Source organism: Saccopteryx bilineata, chromosome 2 (genome assembly GCF_036850765.1).
Source record: "Saccopteryx bilineata isolate mSacBil1 chromosome 2, mSacBil1_pri_phased_curated, whole genome shotgun sequence".
In the NCBI taxonomy this organism is placed as follows: domain Eukaryota; kingdom Metazoa; phylum Chordata; class Mammalia; order Chiroptera; family Emballonuridae; genus Saccopteryx; species Saccopteryx bilineata.
The window spans coordinates 259141788-259159521 of NC_089491.1; the positions used below are offsets into that span (position 1 = coordinate 259141788).

Consider the following 17734-nt stretch of genomic DNA (forward strand, 5'->3'; position numbering starts at 1 on the left):
CACTTATTTCTTCTTTGACCCACTCATTTTTTAAAAGTATGTTGTTTAGTTTCCACATTTTTGTGGGATTTTTTTTCCTCTTTTTTGCAGTTGAATTCTAGTTTCAAGGCTTTATGATCAGAAAATATGCTTGGTACAACTTCGATTTTTCTGAATTTGCTGATGTTGTTTTTGTGGCCCAACATATGGTCAATTCTTGAGAATGATCCATGTACACTGGAGAAAAATGTATACTCAGTCACTTTGAGATGAAATGTCCTGTAGATGTCTATCATATCCAGGTGCTCTAGTGTTTTTTTTAAGGCCACTATATCTTTGTTGATTCTCTGTTTGGATGACCGATCTAGAGCCATCAGCGGTGTATTGAGGTCTCCAAGTATGATTGTATTTTTGTCCGTTTTTGTTTTAAGGTCAATAAGTAGCTGTCTTATATATTTTGGTGCTCCTTGGTTTGGTGCATATATATTAAGAATTGTTATGTCTTCTTGATTCAGTGTCCCCTTAGCCATTACAAAATGGCCATTTTTGTCTCTGAGTACTTTTGTTGTCTTGTCAGCATTATCAGATATGAGTATTGCTACACCTGCTTTTTTTTGGATGTTATTTGCTTGGAGTATTGTTTTCCAGCCTTTCACTTTGAATTTGTTTTTATCCTTGTTACTTAGATGAGTTTCCTGTAGGCAGCATACAGTTGGATTTTCTTTTTTAATCCATTCTGCTACTCTGTGTCTTTTTATTGGTGAGTTTAATCCATTTACATTTAGTGTAATTATTGACACTTGTGAGTTCCCTATTGCCATTTTATAGATTGCTTTCTGTTAGTTTTGTGTCTTGTTTGATCCTTCTCTTTCGTTTTTCTATCTTTTGTTTTTATTTGGTTGTATTCCATACATCTTTCCTCTGTTGCTATCTTTTTTATCTCATGTGCTTCTGTGGTGGTTTTTTCAATGGTGGTTTCCTTTAAGTAATGAAAAGGGTTCCTACCCTGTTCATTGTAGCGCGCTATTTTGTGAGTACTTTTGCACTCCATCGTCCTTTGCTACTGTTAATCTCCATCCTCTCCCCCCTTTCTTTTAGTTGTTGTCACAGTTTAAATTTGGTTTTATTGTGTTCTTCTTGGAGCTTTTACTTGTGGCTTTATTTTTTTTTTTGTTCTTTGTATCTGATTGGAGAACCCCCTTTAGTAATTCCTGGAGTGGGGGTTTTCTGATGATAAATTCCCTCATCTTTTCTGTATCTGTGAATGTTTTTATTTCTCCTTCATATTTGAAGGATAGCTTTGATGGGTATAGTATTCATGGCTGAAAGTTCCTCTCTTTCAGGATTTTAAATATTGGGGTCCACTCTCTTCTAGCTTGTAGAGTTTCTGCTGAGAAATCTGATGATAATCTAATGGGCCTTCCTTTATATGTTGTATTCTTCTTTTCCCTGGCTGCCTTGAGAATTTTTTCTTTGCCATTGGTTTGTGTCAATTTCATTATGATGTGCCTTGGAGTAGGTTTGTTGGGGTTAAGAAAACTCGGAGTTCTGTTTGCTTCATGAATTTGAGGCTTTAGTTCTTTCCACAGGCTTGGGAAGTTCTCATCTATTATTTGTTTGAACAAACAATGCCTGTACCAGCGGCCTCACCCTCTGAGTGAAACCCCCTCCCACACAGAAAAGTTCCAGCGTTGGAATTAGTTCTCGCTCCCTCCCCATGCGTGTCTCCCCCAGGGCGCTGGGGCGGCCTGGAGATTCCACTTTCGGCCCACACAAATGCCTCTGACTCTGCCTCTCTGTGGGACAACACAGGCGCACACTCCCGGGGCTTTGGAAGGAATCTCTTGCCTACTCTCTGCGGGCGCCGACCAGGAGATCGGGTAAAATGGCTGCCCTGCTTGTCTTTCTTTGTCTGAGTTTGGCGCGAGTGTTAGCTGTATTGCCTGGGTTGTCACAGGAACAGTTTTTCCTTGGCTTGGATCTACATGCCACAGCCTGGTTCGGCCGTTTGTGCCACGGCCTGGATCTATTCACCCCCTTTGCCCGCCTTAAGTTTCTATATTCTCAGTGTCCAGTGAAAGCCGCCCTGTTTAGGTTAGTGAGGAAGGCGGAGCATTTCTTACTCCCTATTTCCTTCGGGGTTTGGTTATATATTTAGCCAATTTTTTGCTCGATCATACCTTCGGGTGTATTGCAAAACATCTGGAGGCTCCAAGGATAGGTTTTTCTGTTTCTGGTTGAAGATCCTGTTGAGTTTTGGGGGAGATTTATCGGTATCGCTTCCTACCCCACCATTACTCTGACGTCATCCTCCTGGATGTGTTTTAGTGGTTGTGGATTGTTAGTAATTGTTCCATTTTATCTCAGGTGCTGAATCATTTGTAGAGTTGTTTATAGTATTCTATTATCCTCTTAATTTCTTGGGATCAGTAGTTACATTTTCTCTTTCATTTCTGATACTGATAATTTTACTTTTTCTCTTTTATTCTTGGTCTGCTTGGCTAGAAGCTTATCAGTTTTATTGATATTTTTTTTCAGATAACCAACTTTTTGTTTCGTTGACTTCCTTAAAAAAGACATTGTTTTGCTCTTTTTAGTTTGATTTCTGCCCTATTATTTTCTTTCCTCTGCTTGCTTTGGTTTATTTTGCTCATTTTTTTCTAATTTTTTAAAGTGAAAGCTTAGCTTATTTATATCAGACCTTTCTTCTTGTTTTTGAAAATTATTTATCTGTATTTGTGTGAGAAAGAAACAGGAAGGGAGAAAGAGGGTGGAGTTGTTTTCACTTTAGTTGTGCATTGATTGCTTCTTGTATATGCCTTGACCAGGCCAAGCCAAGGTCTCCTTGCTCAAGCCAGTGACTTTGGGCTTTTTCATGCCAGCAACCTTTGGGCTCAAACTGGTGAGCTTTGGGATTGTGTGGACAATCCCCTGCAAAAGCCAGCAACCCACGCTGATGAGCCTGCCCTGAGAACCAGCGACCTCAGTGTTTCTAACCAGTAACCTCAGTGTTCCTGGTCGACACTATTTCCACTGCACCCCAACCTGTCAGGCTGAATTTTTTAAAATTTAAATTACAGTTTACATTCAGTATTATTTTGTGTTAGTTTCAGGTGTGCAGCATAATGGTTAGTCAATCGTGTGCTTTACAAAGTGTTTTCCCTGATATTTCCAGTATTTTCTTTTCTAATGTATTTAATGCTATCGTTTATCTCGAAGATTTTATCTACATCCTACAAATTTTACGTTGTATTTTTAGTTTTGTTTAGTTCAGAATATTTTTCTAACTTTCCTTGAGGCTATTTTCTGGGCAGTTACTTAGAAGGGTGTCTTTAGTTTCCAAGTGTTTGGAGACTATCCTGTTTTTGTTTGTTTCTTTTTCTTTCATACCTAATTCCATGATGGGCAGAAAATGTATTTTGCATGATATCCCTTGTTTTACATTTGTAAAGGTTTGTTTTGTGACCCAGGGATGGTCTGTCTTGAGGAATTTTCTATGTGCATTTGACAAGAATATGTATTCTGCTGTTACTGGGTGGAGTGTTCTCTAAATATCAATTCTATCCAAATGATTGATGGTTTTGTTCAGTTGTTTAGTGTGGTGATTTTTTGTCTACCAGTTCTGTCGACTACTGAGAAAGGAGTGTTGACGTCTCTTTCAGTTTATCTATTTCTCCTTTCAATTCTGTCAGGTTTTGCTTTATGTATTTTGAAGCTCTGTTGATAGGTGAATGCACATTTGATTGCTTTTTGTTCTTGGTTAATTGACCCTTTTATCATTGTGTAATGTCCCTCTTTATCCCTGATATATATAATTTTTCTTTGAAGTCTACTTTGATATTAATATCACTACTCCAGCTTTGTTGTCACTAGTGTTTACATGTTATATCTGTATTTTTACTATTAACCTACCTATATTATTGTATTTGGAGTGAATTTCTTATGGAAGCATTTGTTTTTAATTGTCATGTTTATTTAATTTTAGTTTGTCAATTTCTATAGTTGGATCATTTACATTTAATACAAGTATTGATATGTGTGGATTTATGTATGCATGTTAATGTTTGCTTCTCTGTTTTTCATTCCTCTCTTTCTCCCTTTCCTGTCTTCTTTGAGGTTATTTGAAATTTTTTTTAATTAAGTGAAAGGCAGAGACCGTCTCATTCATGCGCTCTAACCAGGATCCACCTGGCAAGCCCCCTACTGGGCGATGCTCTGCCTGTCTGGGGCTGCTGCTTCATTGTTCAACCAAGCTATTTTAGTTCCTGAGGAGAAGCTATGAAGCTATCTTCAACACCTGGGGCCAACTTGCTTAAACCATTTGAGCCATGGCCATGGGAGGAGAAAAGAGAGAGAGAGAGAGAGAGAGAAGGGGGAGGGGTGAAGAAGCAGATGATTGCTTCTCCTGTGTGCCCTGACCGGGAATTGAACCTGGGACTTCCACACACCGGGTGGATGCTCTACCGCTGATCCAACCGGCCAGGGCCCTGAACTTTTTTTTTGAAATCTGTTTTATCTCTTACTGTCTTTGATTACACCTCTTATTTTCTCTGTACATAATGCATCTTTTTTCTCTGGATCTTGTTTGATATGGTATAGAGAATATTGATACTTTTGTTTTAGCAGGCAGTTGACCTGGTTAGGGTTCAGGTCACAGGCTCCAATCAGCTTTCATTATAAGTTCAATTTTCAAAGTCTCAAAAAAAAAATTTTTTTTTTCAAAGTCTCTGCTTTGAAAAAAGTTAAGTCTGTCCCACAAGTTAACTGCTTACTGGCCTATCTGGGCTCTAGGCAGTGATTTACCTTGTATTTAAGTTCTTAAAGTTTTTAGGGTCAGCTGTGCATGTGCAGCTGGAGGTGAATCCAGGAATTCCTAAATATCTTTAAATGGTTCCTTTCCTATGCTTCTCCCTCTCTGTGGTCTCAACAGTACAGTTTGATTCCCCAGAGCTCTTCTTTTTGGTCATCCCACCAGAAAGCTGGGCCTTCATTTGCCCTGCTATGCTGTTCCCTCCCCATGACAACTCGCACATCATGAGCCAAGGGGCAAGGAGAGCGGGGAAGACAAAAACAAAGGGTTTTGCCCCGTCCTTTTGGGACCACATCTCCTCTAATAAGTCTGTCAGTGATTAGAAAGTCTCCCTTCCCTTAATTCTTCAGACTCCTTCAGGCCCTTGCTACTGCTGTTGTCACTGCCACTACCAAAACAGGATTTTTTTGTGGCCTGAAACATGTGAGAGTGAGAAGAGAATAAGAGAAATGAGGGCTGTCCTCTATTCCAGTGTTTTTCAACAGCTGGTCTCTCTGAGCCAGAAACAGAGAGGGCCTCCTGCAGCTCTCGGCACTGGTGCCCACCTCTGCACCTGTGCGCCCGCTTAAAGCCACCTGAGCCAGTAGTCACTGGTCATACTTGATTATAAGTGCCTTGAAGACAGGTATAACATGACTCTCTTTTCTTTGTTAATCTCTGCACCTTCTTCCACATCAGTCCCACTCAGTAATCATGAAAAGGAATGGTATCAGGGCCGGTGGTGTGCCATCTCTAGGACATCTCTCAGAGTATTGGGGAGGGGATGTGTTATGAGGACCACTGGTGGCAAAGCACTCTTGGGATCGCTGCTGTGTGCTGTGTTGATGAGGTCTGTTTTGTAAGGGAGATTCCTTATCTGTGACATCGCCTGTTTGTTTTTCCCTTCAGTGTGTTAATACTTTGAAGGGTCAGAAAATAGGAAACAACCCCATTAGGCATGAGATTCAGAGGGCTCAGTCTGTGGCTGACTGTGAGAGTGGAACTGCCAGATAATGGAGGCTGATACCAGTTACAGCCAATTCTTCTTTCCTTTGCAAAGTGCTGAATGACAAGCAGATTTCTCAGCTCCAAGCAGGCAGTTGCATTCTGATGATAAATGTGTCTCTAGACATAGTAGCTTGTTAAGTGATATTTACCAGGGTCTCTGTGAAGGGCCCTCAGCTCCCAAGGGAGCATTTCAAACCTTCAGCTGCTCAGCTGTTTAGTTAGTACCTGTGGTGTGGTGAGAGGAGTAAAACCTCATCCCCTGCTCTCCAGCAGGGTAGAAGCTATGGCAGTGTGCTTAGGTGCCCAGAAGTTTTTTGGTTTCTCTTGCTTCCTATATTTACCCTCACCCGTCCCCTTATCCAACCCCAGCAGAGAGAGAGATGGAATATATGAGAAGCTTAGCGCCTAAAATGGGAGGGATGGGGAAGCCCAAGCCAAGGCCTGAGCTGGGCTCAGCCCCGGCTTATCTTTAAGTGCTCTTTGGCCAAGTTTCTTGGTTTCTCCAAACCTCAGTCTCCTCAGAAGTAAGATGGAGATGATAAGAGTCACCTCACAGTGCCATACTTCCCAGACTGTGTCTCATTTGACTCTAGTGACCCAGTAAGGGTCTTATTTGCTTCTCTCTCGTGTAATCGATGTCACAGGCTCACCAGCCTGGTTATTTGAAGCAGGTCATGTTCAACTTAAACCTAAATCTTGGTGCAAGACCCTTTTCCGTCTGGGCAACAGGAAGTCATTCCTTTCCAGATCCTTCTTCTCCAGCACGAGAGGCATGCATGTCTTTGAGTCTGCCTTCTGCCTCCAATGCCCTGGTGCTCACCACCCTTCCACACTGGTCCTTAAGTCAACAGGAAACTTGAAACACAGTTGCCTCAGAGCTATCTGTGGACTAGATAGCATCATTTCCACAATGTCTGAGTGAAATCATCATGCCAAAGGCAGCCGAGGTCTTGCCAGAGAGGTCTGCCTTTGCTGACCGCAGTCTCCTATGATGTACAGTGAGGACAGTGAGTGGCAGCCACAGTGCGGCACTCCCTTGGACACATGTGCTCCTGTGGCATCTATCTTGGTCTCCTATGGCCATAGTGCACAGCTTTTAGTTTAATAAACCTTTTGTCATTTTAATAATACTGATGAGTCAGGCACTCCTGGGTATTTCTGTTTATTTAAAACCTATTGTGAGATGTTCTATTACATTCTGTCATAGGGGAAATAGGAATTTATTAATTCAAATATTGTAACATTCCCATGCTGAGCTGGGAAAATGGGCTCCAATCAGCAGTGTTTCTCAAGCCCACACTTCAGACAGTGGCTGCTCTGCCCGACATTGTACTACTCGTGTGCATGTCTGTCTCCCAATCTAGTATATGTGCTGCCAAAGCGAGCACTGTCTCCCAATCTAGAAAGTGCCTTTTGGGGTTGTGGATCCCAGTCCTAGCTGGTGCCCAGCACATGGTAGGTGCTTAGGGTCTGTTTCTGGGATGGAATGGACTAGCACTTGTGCTGGGAGGATTGCCACACAGCCACAGTCACCTGAGCTCCGCTCCAGGAAGAGCACCCCTGCAGCCCAGTACAGACACAAAAGATGAAGCTGCTCCTTTACAAATAGTGCTGAGCACCTAGTGTGTGTCGTGTTGAGCAACTATTATGTGTTGGACATAAACTAGACATAGGGAGTGCGGTACTGGCTCCGGCACAGCTCCCTCCTGTGGAGAGTGTCCAGTGAAAGAAGGCCATAGGGACGCTGAGGAGGATGCGGGGTGACCTGGCCTCAGGGAGGCATTCAGTACCAGGGCTTTGTTGGGTGGGGGAATAGCACGGACCATGCAGTAGACTTCTATGTTTAGTGCTTCCTGTCTCTGATTGGCTTTCTTTGCACTTTTCCTGCAGGGCCTGTGCCAGCAGTGAGACAGAGAGTGAAGCTGGAGACATCATGGACCAACAGTTTGAAGAGATGAACAACAAGCTTAATTCAGTGACTGACCCCACTGGCTTCCTTCGGATGGTTCGCCGCAATAACCTCTTTAACAGGTGCATGTGGTCTCGTCTCCAAGGCCAGTGCGGGGCAAGGTGCCCTGGACACAGATAACATGCTTTTGGATGATGCTCTTTCCAGTTGGCAGGGCTTCTGGTTCTTGTCACATGTTTGCAGAAGCAAGTGTGACACTTTCATGACCCCATGCTCATCAGCATGACCCCATGCTGTGACCCTCAGTGTCACAGCAGCACCTCTGCGTCAGTGAGAAAACCTCACTGAGTTGATGTTTAATAAACCTTTTGTCACGGCAATCTGCATGTGGCTGTGATAGGGGCAGTTGGCCACTTCTTCACAGGGCCATGGAGCTGCCTTCCTAATACTAGGTGGAAGCCAGGCCAAGTAGCCTCACATACTTCTTTGCCAGCTTATGCCTGTAACTCATGGGCTGGGCACCTATGTTGACCCTGCTGACCTGAGGCTGAGGGAGGCCAGGGAGAGTGGGATGTTGGCATTGCTGGAGGGAGCACTGGGCCAGGCCTAGCCCACCTGTCTGCCCTGAGGCCCCATCTCCCTATTACTTGATCAAATAGGTCTTAGTGGTTTTGAGATGAGTTGAAATTGCCAACCAGCATCCCCCTGCATCTAACTCTTAGGGGTGACAGCTGAGCTGCATCCAGAAAAACATGGGCAGGAAATTGGGGTTGAGGGGTACCCATCCCACTGTCATATAGCTGCCTGGCCACAACCTGGGAGTCACATTTGGATAGGCCTTTCCAGAAAGACATCTGGGACTCTCTCAGGTCTCTGTCTCATCTGAGGGCCTGACTTTAAAGGGCAGCATATCGAGCCTGGAGCACAGGCGGGAAGTGATGATGGTGCTCTGGGCAGAGGCAACCTCTGCCTGGCGGCCCTGCTGTGCGGGCATTGTGTGCCCGGTCTGTTCCTACTCAGGGCCTGGTTTCCTCTCATTATTGTGCTGTCAGGGTGACAAACGTGTGTTTACTTTCCCAGGGGTAAGCTGAATGGGACGGGATCCAAGGGCTGGGGATGTAAGGACTGGCAACTTGGTTGAATGGAGACCAGACTTTAAGCTGGTTAACTCCCAGTTGCTCCTCCTTCCCTAGCTCTTTAACAGGTATCTGTTACAACTCTCAGTTTTATGTAGGGATGGGATCGGGGGCAGGAGGCATGGGAGTGGGCCTGGGTGCTCATCCTCCTAGGCCACCTTCTCGGCCATGAAGCAGGTGATTCTTGACTCTGCCAGGCAGTGGAACCCATGGTTGTAAACTAGGGTGGGGAGAATTCAGGACTCAGGGTCTGGCTATGTCACATGCCATCTGTGGAGCACTGGGCAAGTGATTCTACCACTCTCAGCCTGTTTCCTCAGCCCTGAAATAGGGATGAGTTTCCTATTTTGCAGTGTTCCTTAACATGGAAATTAAAGGAGTTTAAAAACACACTACTTCCTAATGCCCAGAAGGCACCGTACACATGTGGCTTCCTACTGTTTTGCATAATGTGAGAAGGACAGTGCTAAACTTGAATTCCTAAGATAACACGGGTGGATAAACTTGGGAAGGGGTGAAATTAGTATGTACTTTTGCAGCAGGTGTTGGCCATCTTGGATTGTGGCCTCACCTGCCTTTCCTTTTCCTGTCCCACCTCATGTCCTTTACATGAGCGAGTCCTAAAGGCAGGCCATCAAGTGCCCATGGTCGACCTGGTCTCAGGCACACCCATGAGCAAAAGTGCAGCCTGCAGTGGAGGTGGGAGGGGATGTGGTGTGCACTGCAGAGGAGACAGGGCCACCTCTTCCCAGGATTCCTAAGGGCCCCGGGAAGAGCAGTGACCGGAGAGGACTAACACTGTTCCTGCAGGATTGCCCTCATCAGTAGCTGGGACCCATGCAAGCCTGTGTCCCTCTCCCACTCATGTATGTGTGTTTGTGTCAGCGTGATACGTTCACATCATTCCTGCCTCCAGTGCCACCCTGAAGCTAAAGCAATGCCACCAAAGTCCACTGTAGGCAGGAGGCCCTGGACGGGTAGTGTGTCCTGTACCCCCAGGACTTGGCGTTTTTCCGGGGTGAGGCACACAGTGGAGGGGAGAAAACTTGGGCTCTGGGACAGACCTGGATTTGAAACCTGGCTGTATGTTTTATTAGTAGGTAACCTTGAACCTTTTATTTTGTCATCTGGAAAATGAGAGTAGATGTCTGTGGACAGAGCTGTTATGAGGATGCAGTAATGTGATGAGGAATAGAAACCCTGCTGTGCAGGATGTAGTTTCTTTCTCTCCCTGCTTAAGTCTGAAGTTACTATGGCACCAAAGTGGGTGAATCAACCACTTTCTGAATCAAATCTTTACCCCCAAACCCCAAAACCTGATTGAATAGCTTGATCTTCCTCCTCTTACAGCCTCTCTCTGGCCACCAGATACCAGAAAGCCTTTGACTAAATGCAGACTGATGATCTGATTGGATATCAGTTACAGCCACAACCCTGGCCTTGAGTATTGAGGTTCTGTACTCAGTTCTGACTGGTGTCCTGCCAGTCCTGTCCTCTGCTGTCTGTTGGTGGTCCTGAGGCTCTGGGCCAAGGCTCTGTCTTGGTGGCGATTCTGAGCAAGGGCCTTTCTGGCCAACAGCAGCTACATAGGGCAGCTACATAGGTGGGTCCAGTCACTGGGCCTTAGGCAGGAGCCCCCGTCCTCCTCAGAGACCTCTGCCTGTCCCCATGTGCTGCCTGGAAGTACCCACTAGGCTGGCAGGCCCCTCCTGTGCCACACTGTGCTCCTCCCCAGACAGCGCAGACACAGATGTAGTCAGCTGTGAGACTGAGCCCTGCATCAGAAGTCACTTTAATTATTTTTTTTTATTATTCATTTTTTAGAGAAGAGGGGGGGGAGAGAGAGAGAAAGGGGAGGGAGGAGCAGGAAGCATCAACTCCCTTATGTGCCTTAACCAGGCAAGCCCAGGGTTTTGAACCGGCGACCTCAGTGTTCCAGGTCGAGGCTTGATCCACTGCACCACCACAGGTCAGGCGGAAGTCACTTTAAAGTTAGGCCCATTGGGTAGTGACAAGTTCAGAATGCAACAGAATCCCCCATTGGTTGCCTCTTAAGTATCAAGTTTGCCAGTATATTTTAAGGCAAATTTCATTTATAAGTAATGTTTTCTTTACCACTTATTTATTTGTTCACTTTCTTTTTAGAGAACTTAAAACAGTGTACCAAAATATTCAAATGCCACCAGATCACATAAAAAAATTAATGGATGAAAAAATCAAGCTAGAAGGAACATACAGGTAGAAGAGAGGGAGTTTGGGTACAAAACACACATTGTTGGCACTGCTGGAGATGGGCATGGATTGGACCCTGAGAACATGATAAACCCATCCCCTACTGACTGCCCAGCTCTGGTCATCTGTTCTGACCCCTGAGTGCAGTCAGCAAGTAAATTCTGTGCAAGACTGGCCTGGGGATCAGGTTTTTTTCAAAGCAGCCATTTCCAGGCTGGGCCGTGGAGCCTCATGCACATGTGACAAAGAGCAGCTGGTTACAGCTGAGTGCCCTGCATGGGCAGAGGAGGTGGGCCCGGGCCTTCTTGGTAGAGACATGAGCCACAGTCCTCAGTCTAGGCCACGAATGTACCCACAAACACGAAATGCCTAGGAGAGCCCGAAAACCCAGGGGGAGAAGCCACGTGCAGCCCAGACTCATCCCTGGTCTTGGGAGGGGCCCTGCCCAGCCTGCCAGGCCTCAGGCTCTTCTCCCGAGGAGGGAGCAGACCCAGAGCTGCACTTGGTAATTAAGAAGGTGAGCAGGCAGAGAGTGCTGATGACAGTTTATTGAATAAGGGCTTAAAATGCAGCATTGACAGCTTTCATCTCCCAGAGGAGACAACCTTTCATGTGAGGATGTTCAGAGGGGAGACTCACTGAATAGTACCAGGGTCCTTTTCTTAAATTGAATTGAGGCAGCTCTGGCTTCCTGAATATAATGGATTTGCCAATTAATTTTTCCACTGATGCCTTAAAACCTAGGTACTTGTTAAAACTGGAGGCCAGCCCTCATGCTCAGCAGACACAGCTCAGAGCTGCAGGTCCAGAGAGCAGGAGCTCTGCTCACTGTCTGTTGGGCTTCCCAAGAGCAATACTGCTATGAGGCTGGAAGTCCCCACTGGGGTGGGGGGCTCTGAGCATCTTGAAGTTCATGAAGAGTAGAGGCAGGTCTCTCCCCAGGCCCAGAACGGGCAGCCTGGCTCTCCCTGCTGGAGTGAGTGCAAATAGGAAGCTACCCAAACTGGCTTTCAGAAAGCGAGAATGTGTGATAGACATCCTGAGGTGAGGAGCCATGTGCCTGAGCACAGGAGGAAATGCGTGGCTGAGAAAAGGCAGCCAGCGACTCCTAGAATGAGCTCACCACCACTGGGAAGCAGCCTCCTTCCTCCTCTCCGCCCCCTGCACAACCCCGACCAGGGGCAATGTCCTGCTGGAGATTGGTGCTCTGTGTGGTGCCCGTCATCCTGGGGAAGAGGGAGCACTCCATATGAGTGTTCAGGGCCAAAGGTCACCGCAGCTCTAGGCTTCGGGCTCCCCAGAGAACAGAGGTCCCAGGCTGTGGGCTTCCTGCTGCCTGACTGCTTTGAGAAGCAGGTTCCTTCCTCTGTTATGATGGCCTCAAGTGAGATGCTTAATCTGGAGTCCTGTTTACTCCTCTGTAACAGTGGAAGGGGCTGGGGTACTTCTTGGTGAGGATGCCAGGGATATACTCATGTTATGACCTAGATCTGGCCCACACCAGAATGCTCCGTATCAGTACTCTTTTGTTCTCTGCCTACGGTAGTCTGAAAGATACCATGGCCAGGTGTGCTTTGAGGTGAGTACTCCTGGCTTGGCTTACTCCATGGCCCTGTATCCAGACAGTCAGATGGGAAGGACCTGCATGCCTGGTGGGCAATGGAGATCAGGAGGCTAGAACATGGAAAATAGGTGGGAAAGGAGAGGACACTGCATTGGTGGCCTCAGCTCTCCCACTATGTTCAAGCTTTAAGGCCACATAGACGCACATTTGCAGCAGCTCTTGGACCCTTCATGGTCTTCTGAGATCATAAGCTCCAGGAGGATAAGGACACAGTCTCTCTTTTGACTCTGTCTACCTGCAGTCACCGGGCCAGCCCCTAGGAGGTGTGCACTGCTTGAGAGAGTGAACACCATCATTTGCCCTGGAGCATGAAGAGCAGAGCCCAGGCAAAGCTGGTTCCTGTGTCAGTCAGGTTGCCCTTATGTGTTTTCATGACATGGTGCCTTTCCTAGCTCTCACCTGCACCCTGCCTCTCCCCAGACCACGGAGTCCTATTTGTTCATGGTCTGTTGGAGTCTGCCCCTTTCAGGGCCGCCTGCTTCCAGGTTGAGGTGCGTACAGGGGAAGCCACTGCCAGCTGTTCACGAGCTCTGCTGCCTGACGATTCTTCCCAATCGTGCCAAGCTCCAGGTTGCTGGTTCTTCCTCCTCCCAGGCCACAGAGACAGGTGGGACAGACTCTCAGGGCCAGGTCACTCTGACCATCCCTGGAATCCTCAGGTTGCGAACCCCCCTGCATTAGTCTCACCTAATGGGGAGTCAGCCCCTTGCTCCCGTTTCTACCTGCTCATTGAGGTCTCCATCTTTGAATGTGAAAGCCCAGAAAGCAATGTGTGTAGGTTGTGGCGGGGGGCTCACTACGTTCTGCAGTCTGCCCAGGGACCTACCTCAACCCCTAAATGGACTCTGGCTGGGAAGCCAGCAGCTAACTTGTGCCCAGAGCACTGCAGTTCTGACTCAGACTTCCAACACGCCTTCCTCAAGTGCCCCGCTGTGTCCCCTCCACAAAGGCTCATTCACACCTGGCAGGCGCAGCGGTCCTGACAGGGCTGCATGTGGGGCTGCATCAGTGTGTGCGTGTGAGTGAAGCCGGCACATGGGGCCTTCTGCAGCCCCGGCCCAGTTATAAATCTTCCTGCCTAGGAAGTAGATCTCTTCATCCCTGAAGGGAGATTCATGAGCAGTGAGTACTGCCCAGGCTGCCTGGTGTTTGTCATAATTCCAGAGACATCAGCTACACACTGATGCTCTTCTCTCCTCGGTAGCACTTCTCGTGTCCTCTTGGAGCCCCTTGTTCTACACGTGCAGGGGCCAGGCAGCTTCCCTCTCGCCTGCCAGCCTCCCTGTCCCCAGACACATGCTTGTTTCCTCTACTTCTCCTGTCACCACACAGATGGCCATGCAGTGGAGAAAACGAATATTTCTCCAGAAGTAGATTAATAAACATCATCTGAGGAACAAGCTAATAAAGACACGTGGTGTGAAAAAATGCCAAGAGCTAGGCTGTCAATTAGCCAGCCAGAGTCCCTGGCAGTAAATGGATAGGCCTGGAGGAAAGCAAGCCAGTGCCACCTGCTGGAGCTGTGCGGTGGTGCAGCTGTGAGTCCAGAGCTGCCCTTCCTGGCTGACTGACTGCAGAAGGCAGAGGCTCCTGCAGGGGCCAGGAGGGCGGGGTCCAGAGGCGAGTGCAGGCCTACAGGTTGCTGGGTATGTCCTGAAGGTTGGGAAGGTGCAATGAAAACCTTCCAGTGAGGCCTGACCTGCAGCCTTGTACATATTTCTTGCCCTCTCTGAACCTTGGTTCCTAAACTGTAAAGGAGGAGCAATCCCACTTTATAAGGACCTGAGAGGGAGATGTAGATGTGGCAGGCCTGGCTGGTGCCTGACTGGGGAGCCCAGCTCCTCCTGGGCTCATACTCTTGCCACGTGGGCAGTGTTTCCACCTCTCCAGGCACCCATTGTAAGAAGAGAACACTGTTCTCTCCTCTGAGTCCAGAGAGCTGAGGCAGAGAGAAGTCAGCCAGGCAGGCAGGCTCGTAGGAATCAAACAGTATAGTGACTGTGAGGTCCTGTGACTGAGGACCCTGACCCATCCTCATGCCATTCTTCCACAGTGCCACGGATGCACTAGGCTGTTGGGAAGGAAGCAGCTAGGAAGGTGCTAGATGTGCTTGCAAGGACAGCAGTCCTTGTCCTTGGGATGCCGATCACCAGGGAGGGGTCAAATGGGCTGGGTGCATGGTCCCAGTATTTTGGAGTGAGTTTTGGGTCAGCTGGAAGGAGTGCCCAGTGTCTTCCCTGCACAGCTTGCACTCCTTGTGTACAGAAAGGAGTTCAGAGCAAGAGGGTAGGGGCCGAGGGAAGGTGTTCTAGGGCTGGGGTCTCTCTCCAGTGGGAGTTTTTTAGTTCAGAGCCTTGGGGTTTATGGACCAGGTCATACCCACATACCTGTTCATATCTGTCAAGCACTGTCAGCCAGGCTTAGAGCTCAGGACCCGCTGCCATTCAGCTGTGACTCTGAAATCTGACCACAGGGGTGTGCACCAGCAGTGCCAACTCTCCTGGGCAGGTGACAGCGCTAGAAAGATATGCTCACACGTGACACAAAGGATGAACATAGGAAAGGCTGCAGGGCTTCTGGCCACAGAGGCTGTGGCAGTGCCCTATTGGTCAACAGAGGGCTTAAAGGAGCCACCAAGTTTACGATGACTTCCTAAGTTGAGTAAATTTTTAATTTTTAGAACTAAAAGAGACCTACAAGGTCTTTAGTTCACCCCCCCCCCCTTTTATAATATAAGCAAAGAAAAGAGAGGAGTAGAAAAGGCACCGGCCCCTCCGAGTCACACAGCCACGAGTCCTCTGTGTTGTCTGTGTGCGTTCCTAGGCAGGGCTAAGCAGCTGACTGCAGGCTGTTGATTGAGTGTTTCTGTAGGCAGATCTCTGGGTGGACATATCCCGCACCAAAACTGTCATGGGTCACTGTCAGTGCTGCAGTAAAAATAGAGCAACACAGGAAAGGGAGTTCTTTGACTGTAGTCTGCACAGGCAGCTGCGGCACTTACTGTTTGTGGCAGTGAGGACACAGCTGGCCTGCCACTATTACCAGTGCAGGGTAGGTCCTACCTCCCAGCCCTAGTCTGAAACCCTCTCCACATCTGTACCTCAGTGGAGCTCTGGGGTCCAGGGACCCTCAGTTGCTCTTGGCCTTGGTTTTCTGTCCTCCAGTTCTCTGCCCTCGAGTCTGTCACCCTGGGATAGCTCCCAGTGGGCAGAGCACCTGCTGTCCAGGCAGAGGAAGGCATGGGGCTGCCAGTGCAGACAAAGCAAAAGGCAGTCCTGCTGTAATGGTGGCAAGCCAGGGAGGGTGCTGCTTGAGGCTGGGGCTGCTCCAAGCAGATGCCTCCAGTTCAGGGAAAAAGAACCTTGATCAAAAACAGTCTTTGACCTCAAATTATTGTTTTAGGTTGTTTTTCTTTTTGTTTGTTTGTATGGTTTTTTAATCACCAGCTGAGCATTTTCTGGGCTTTGTTTACATTGAAAAGGACATCTCAGAGGATAGGTTCCTGCCACTGGAGAGGAGCACAGAGCAGGGGGCAAACATGGGGCTTCCCGCCTAACCAGTGCAGGAAGCCAGGTGGCCTTCTCTGCTGCCCAGGCCTCTCTCTCACTCCCCCTCCCATCAGCTAAGGCTCCTCTGCCTTCAGGTTCAGATGCTTTGCAGTCATGCTTTCCAGTCCTGACACTCCTTGCCTGGAGGCTACACTTCAGCTCTGCAGATGCAGCAAGCCAGGCCAGAGGGTAACTGACTTGCCCTAGGCCAGGCTGTGCCCAGCAGGTCCATCCACTGCACGCCTCCCTACTCCGTCCAGACATCTGCCTCTTTTGAATGCCCTTCCCTGGCACTTCTTTGCCATGCCGCTTCTATTGTAGAAACCATGTTTCAGCAGCTCACACTGCTAACAGAGTGCCCTGCCCAGGCCTCCAGGTTGCACACAGCCTGAGGCCCTTGCCCTTGGGATGCCCATCACCAGGTAGGGGTCAATGGGCCGGACATATGGTTCCAGTGTTTTAGAGTGAGTGATGTTTTGGATCAGCTGGAAGGAGTGCCCGGAGTCTTCCCTGCGCAGCTTGGACTCCTTGTACCCAGAAAGGAGCTCAGAGTAAAAGGGTGGGGTTGGGGGAAGGTGTTCTAGGGCTGGGGTCTCTCTCCAGTGGGAGCTTTGTAGTTCAGAGCCTTGGGGTTTATGGAGCAACTCCAGCCACAGCATTGTCTGGGGACATGGCACTTTCCTTGGATGTCTGCAGCTGGGTTACCCAGACCCAGGTCTCTCAGTGGGGTTACAAGGCCACAGTCCAGGAAGACACATGCCCAGGGGTGAAATGAGAGGTGCACAGGGGAAGACACCCAGTGGTCCTACTGCTGTTCCATCAAGCTGTCCCAATGGCAGTGCGGGCTCTCCAGTCTGTGATCCGTCTGCCAAGAGTGCGAGCACACACACAAGTTCATGTGTAGGAGCGCAGTAACATGACAGTACTGCATGTCACGCCAGGAAGTCCCCTCCATCCAGATTGGTGCTCTCTCCTTCAGGGTGGTGCTGCTCTCTGCAATGTGTTCTGGGGAACTAAGCAAGCCTCTGATTGTCACTCCAGGGTCATTTGTGCTTCACAGGTTCTGATGGCACAGACAGGCCGTGGCCTCAGTCACTTGTAATTATATATTTCTTGAGTGAGCAAGATGGAAGAATGGACAGGAGTGGCTTTCAGGCCCCCTAAGTCCTTGGCGTTTTCTTCCCTGGCAGTGAGCAGGGTGGGGGGCCGAGGGGTTCCCAGCCTTGTTTGTCACAACCCTAGAACTTAAGTAAAGGGGGACATTGTGGAGGATACTGAGGAAGGGGGGGGAAGATCAGAGGGCTGAAGCCAAACCTGGAAAACATATGAATCCTGTAAATTATTTCTTCTGATGGCAATGGACCCTGGCCTGACCATGGAGCAAAAGCCACCTACTGTTTTTTTTCTTAGGTGACAACCAAGGAGTTGCTACTACTGCTAACGACCCAGGGACTTACCAAAGCTTGACAGTATATCTGGTTTAAGAGCTGGTCTTTGTCCTTACAGGTC

At 48.2% G+C, this 17734-nt stretch overlaps 1 protein-coding gene across 3 annotated transcripts in view; it reads left to right on the top strand.

Moving 5' to 3' along the window:
• The window catches only part of TTC28 (tetratricopeptide repeat domain 28), a 698236-nt gene that overhangs the window by 641243 nt on the left and 39259 nt on the right, over positions 1-17734 (top strand). For all 3 annotated transcript variants that reach the window (XM_066260240.1, XM_066260241.1, XM_066260242.1), the window contains one exon: positions 7667-7807. In XM_066260240.1, coding sequence (XP_066116337.1) covers positions 7667-7807 — 141 coding nt within the window. The remainder of the gene's footprint in view (positions 1-7666; positions 7808-17734) is intronic.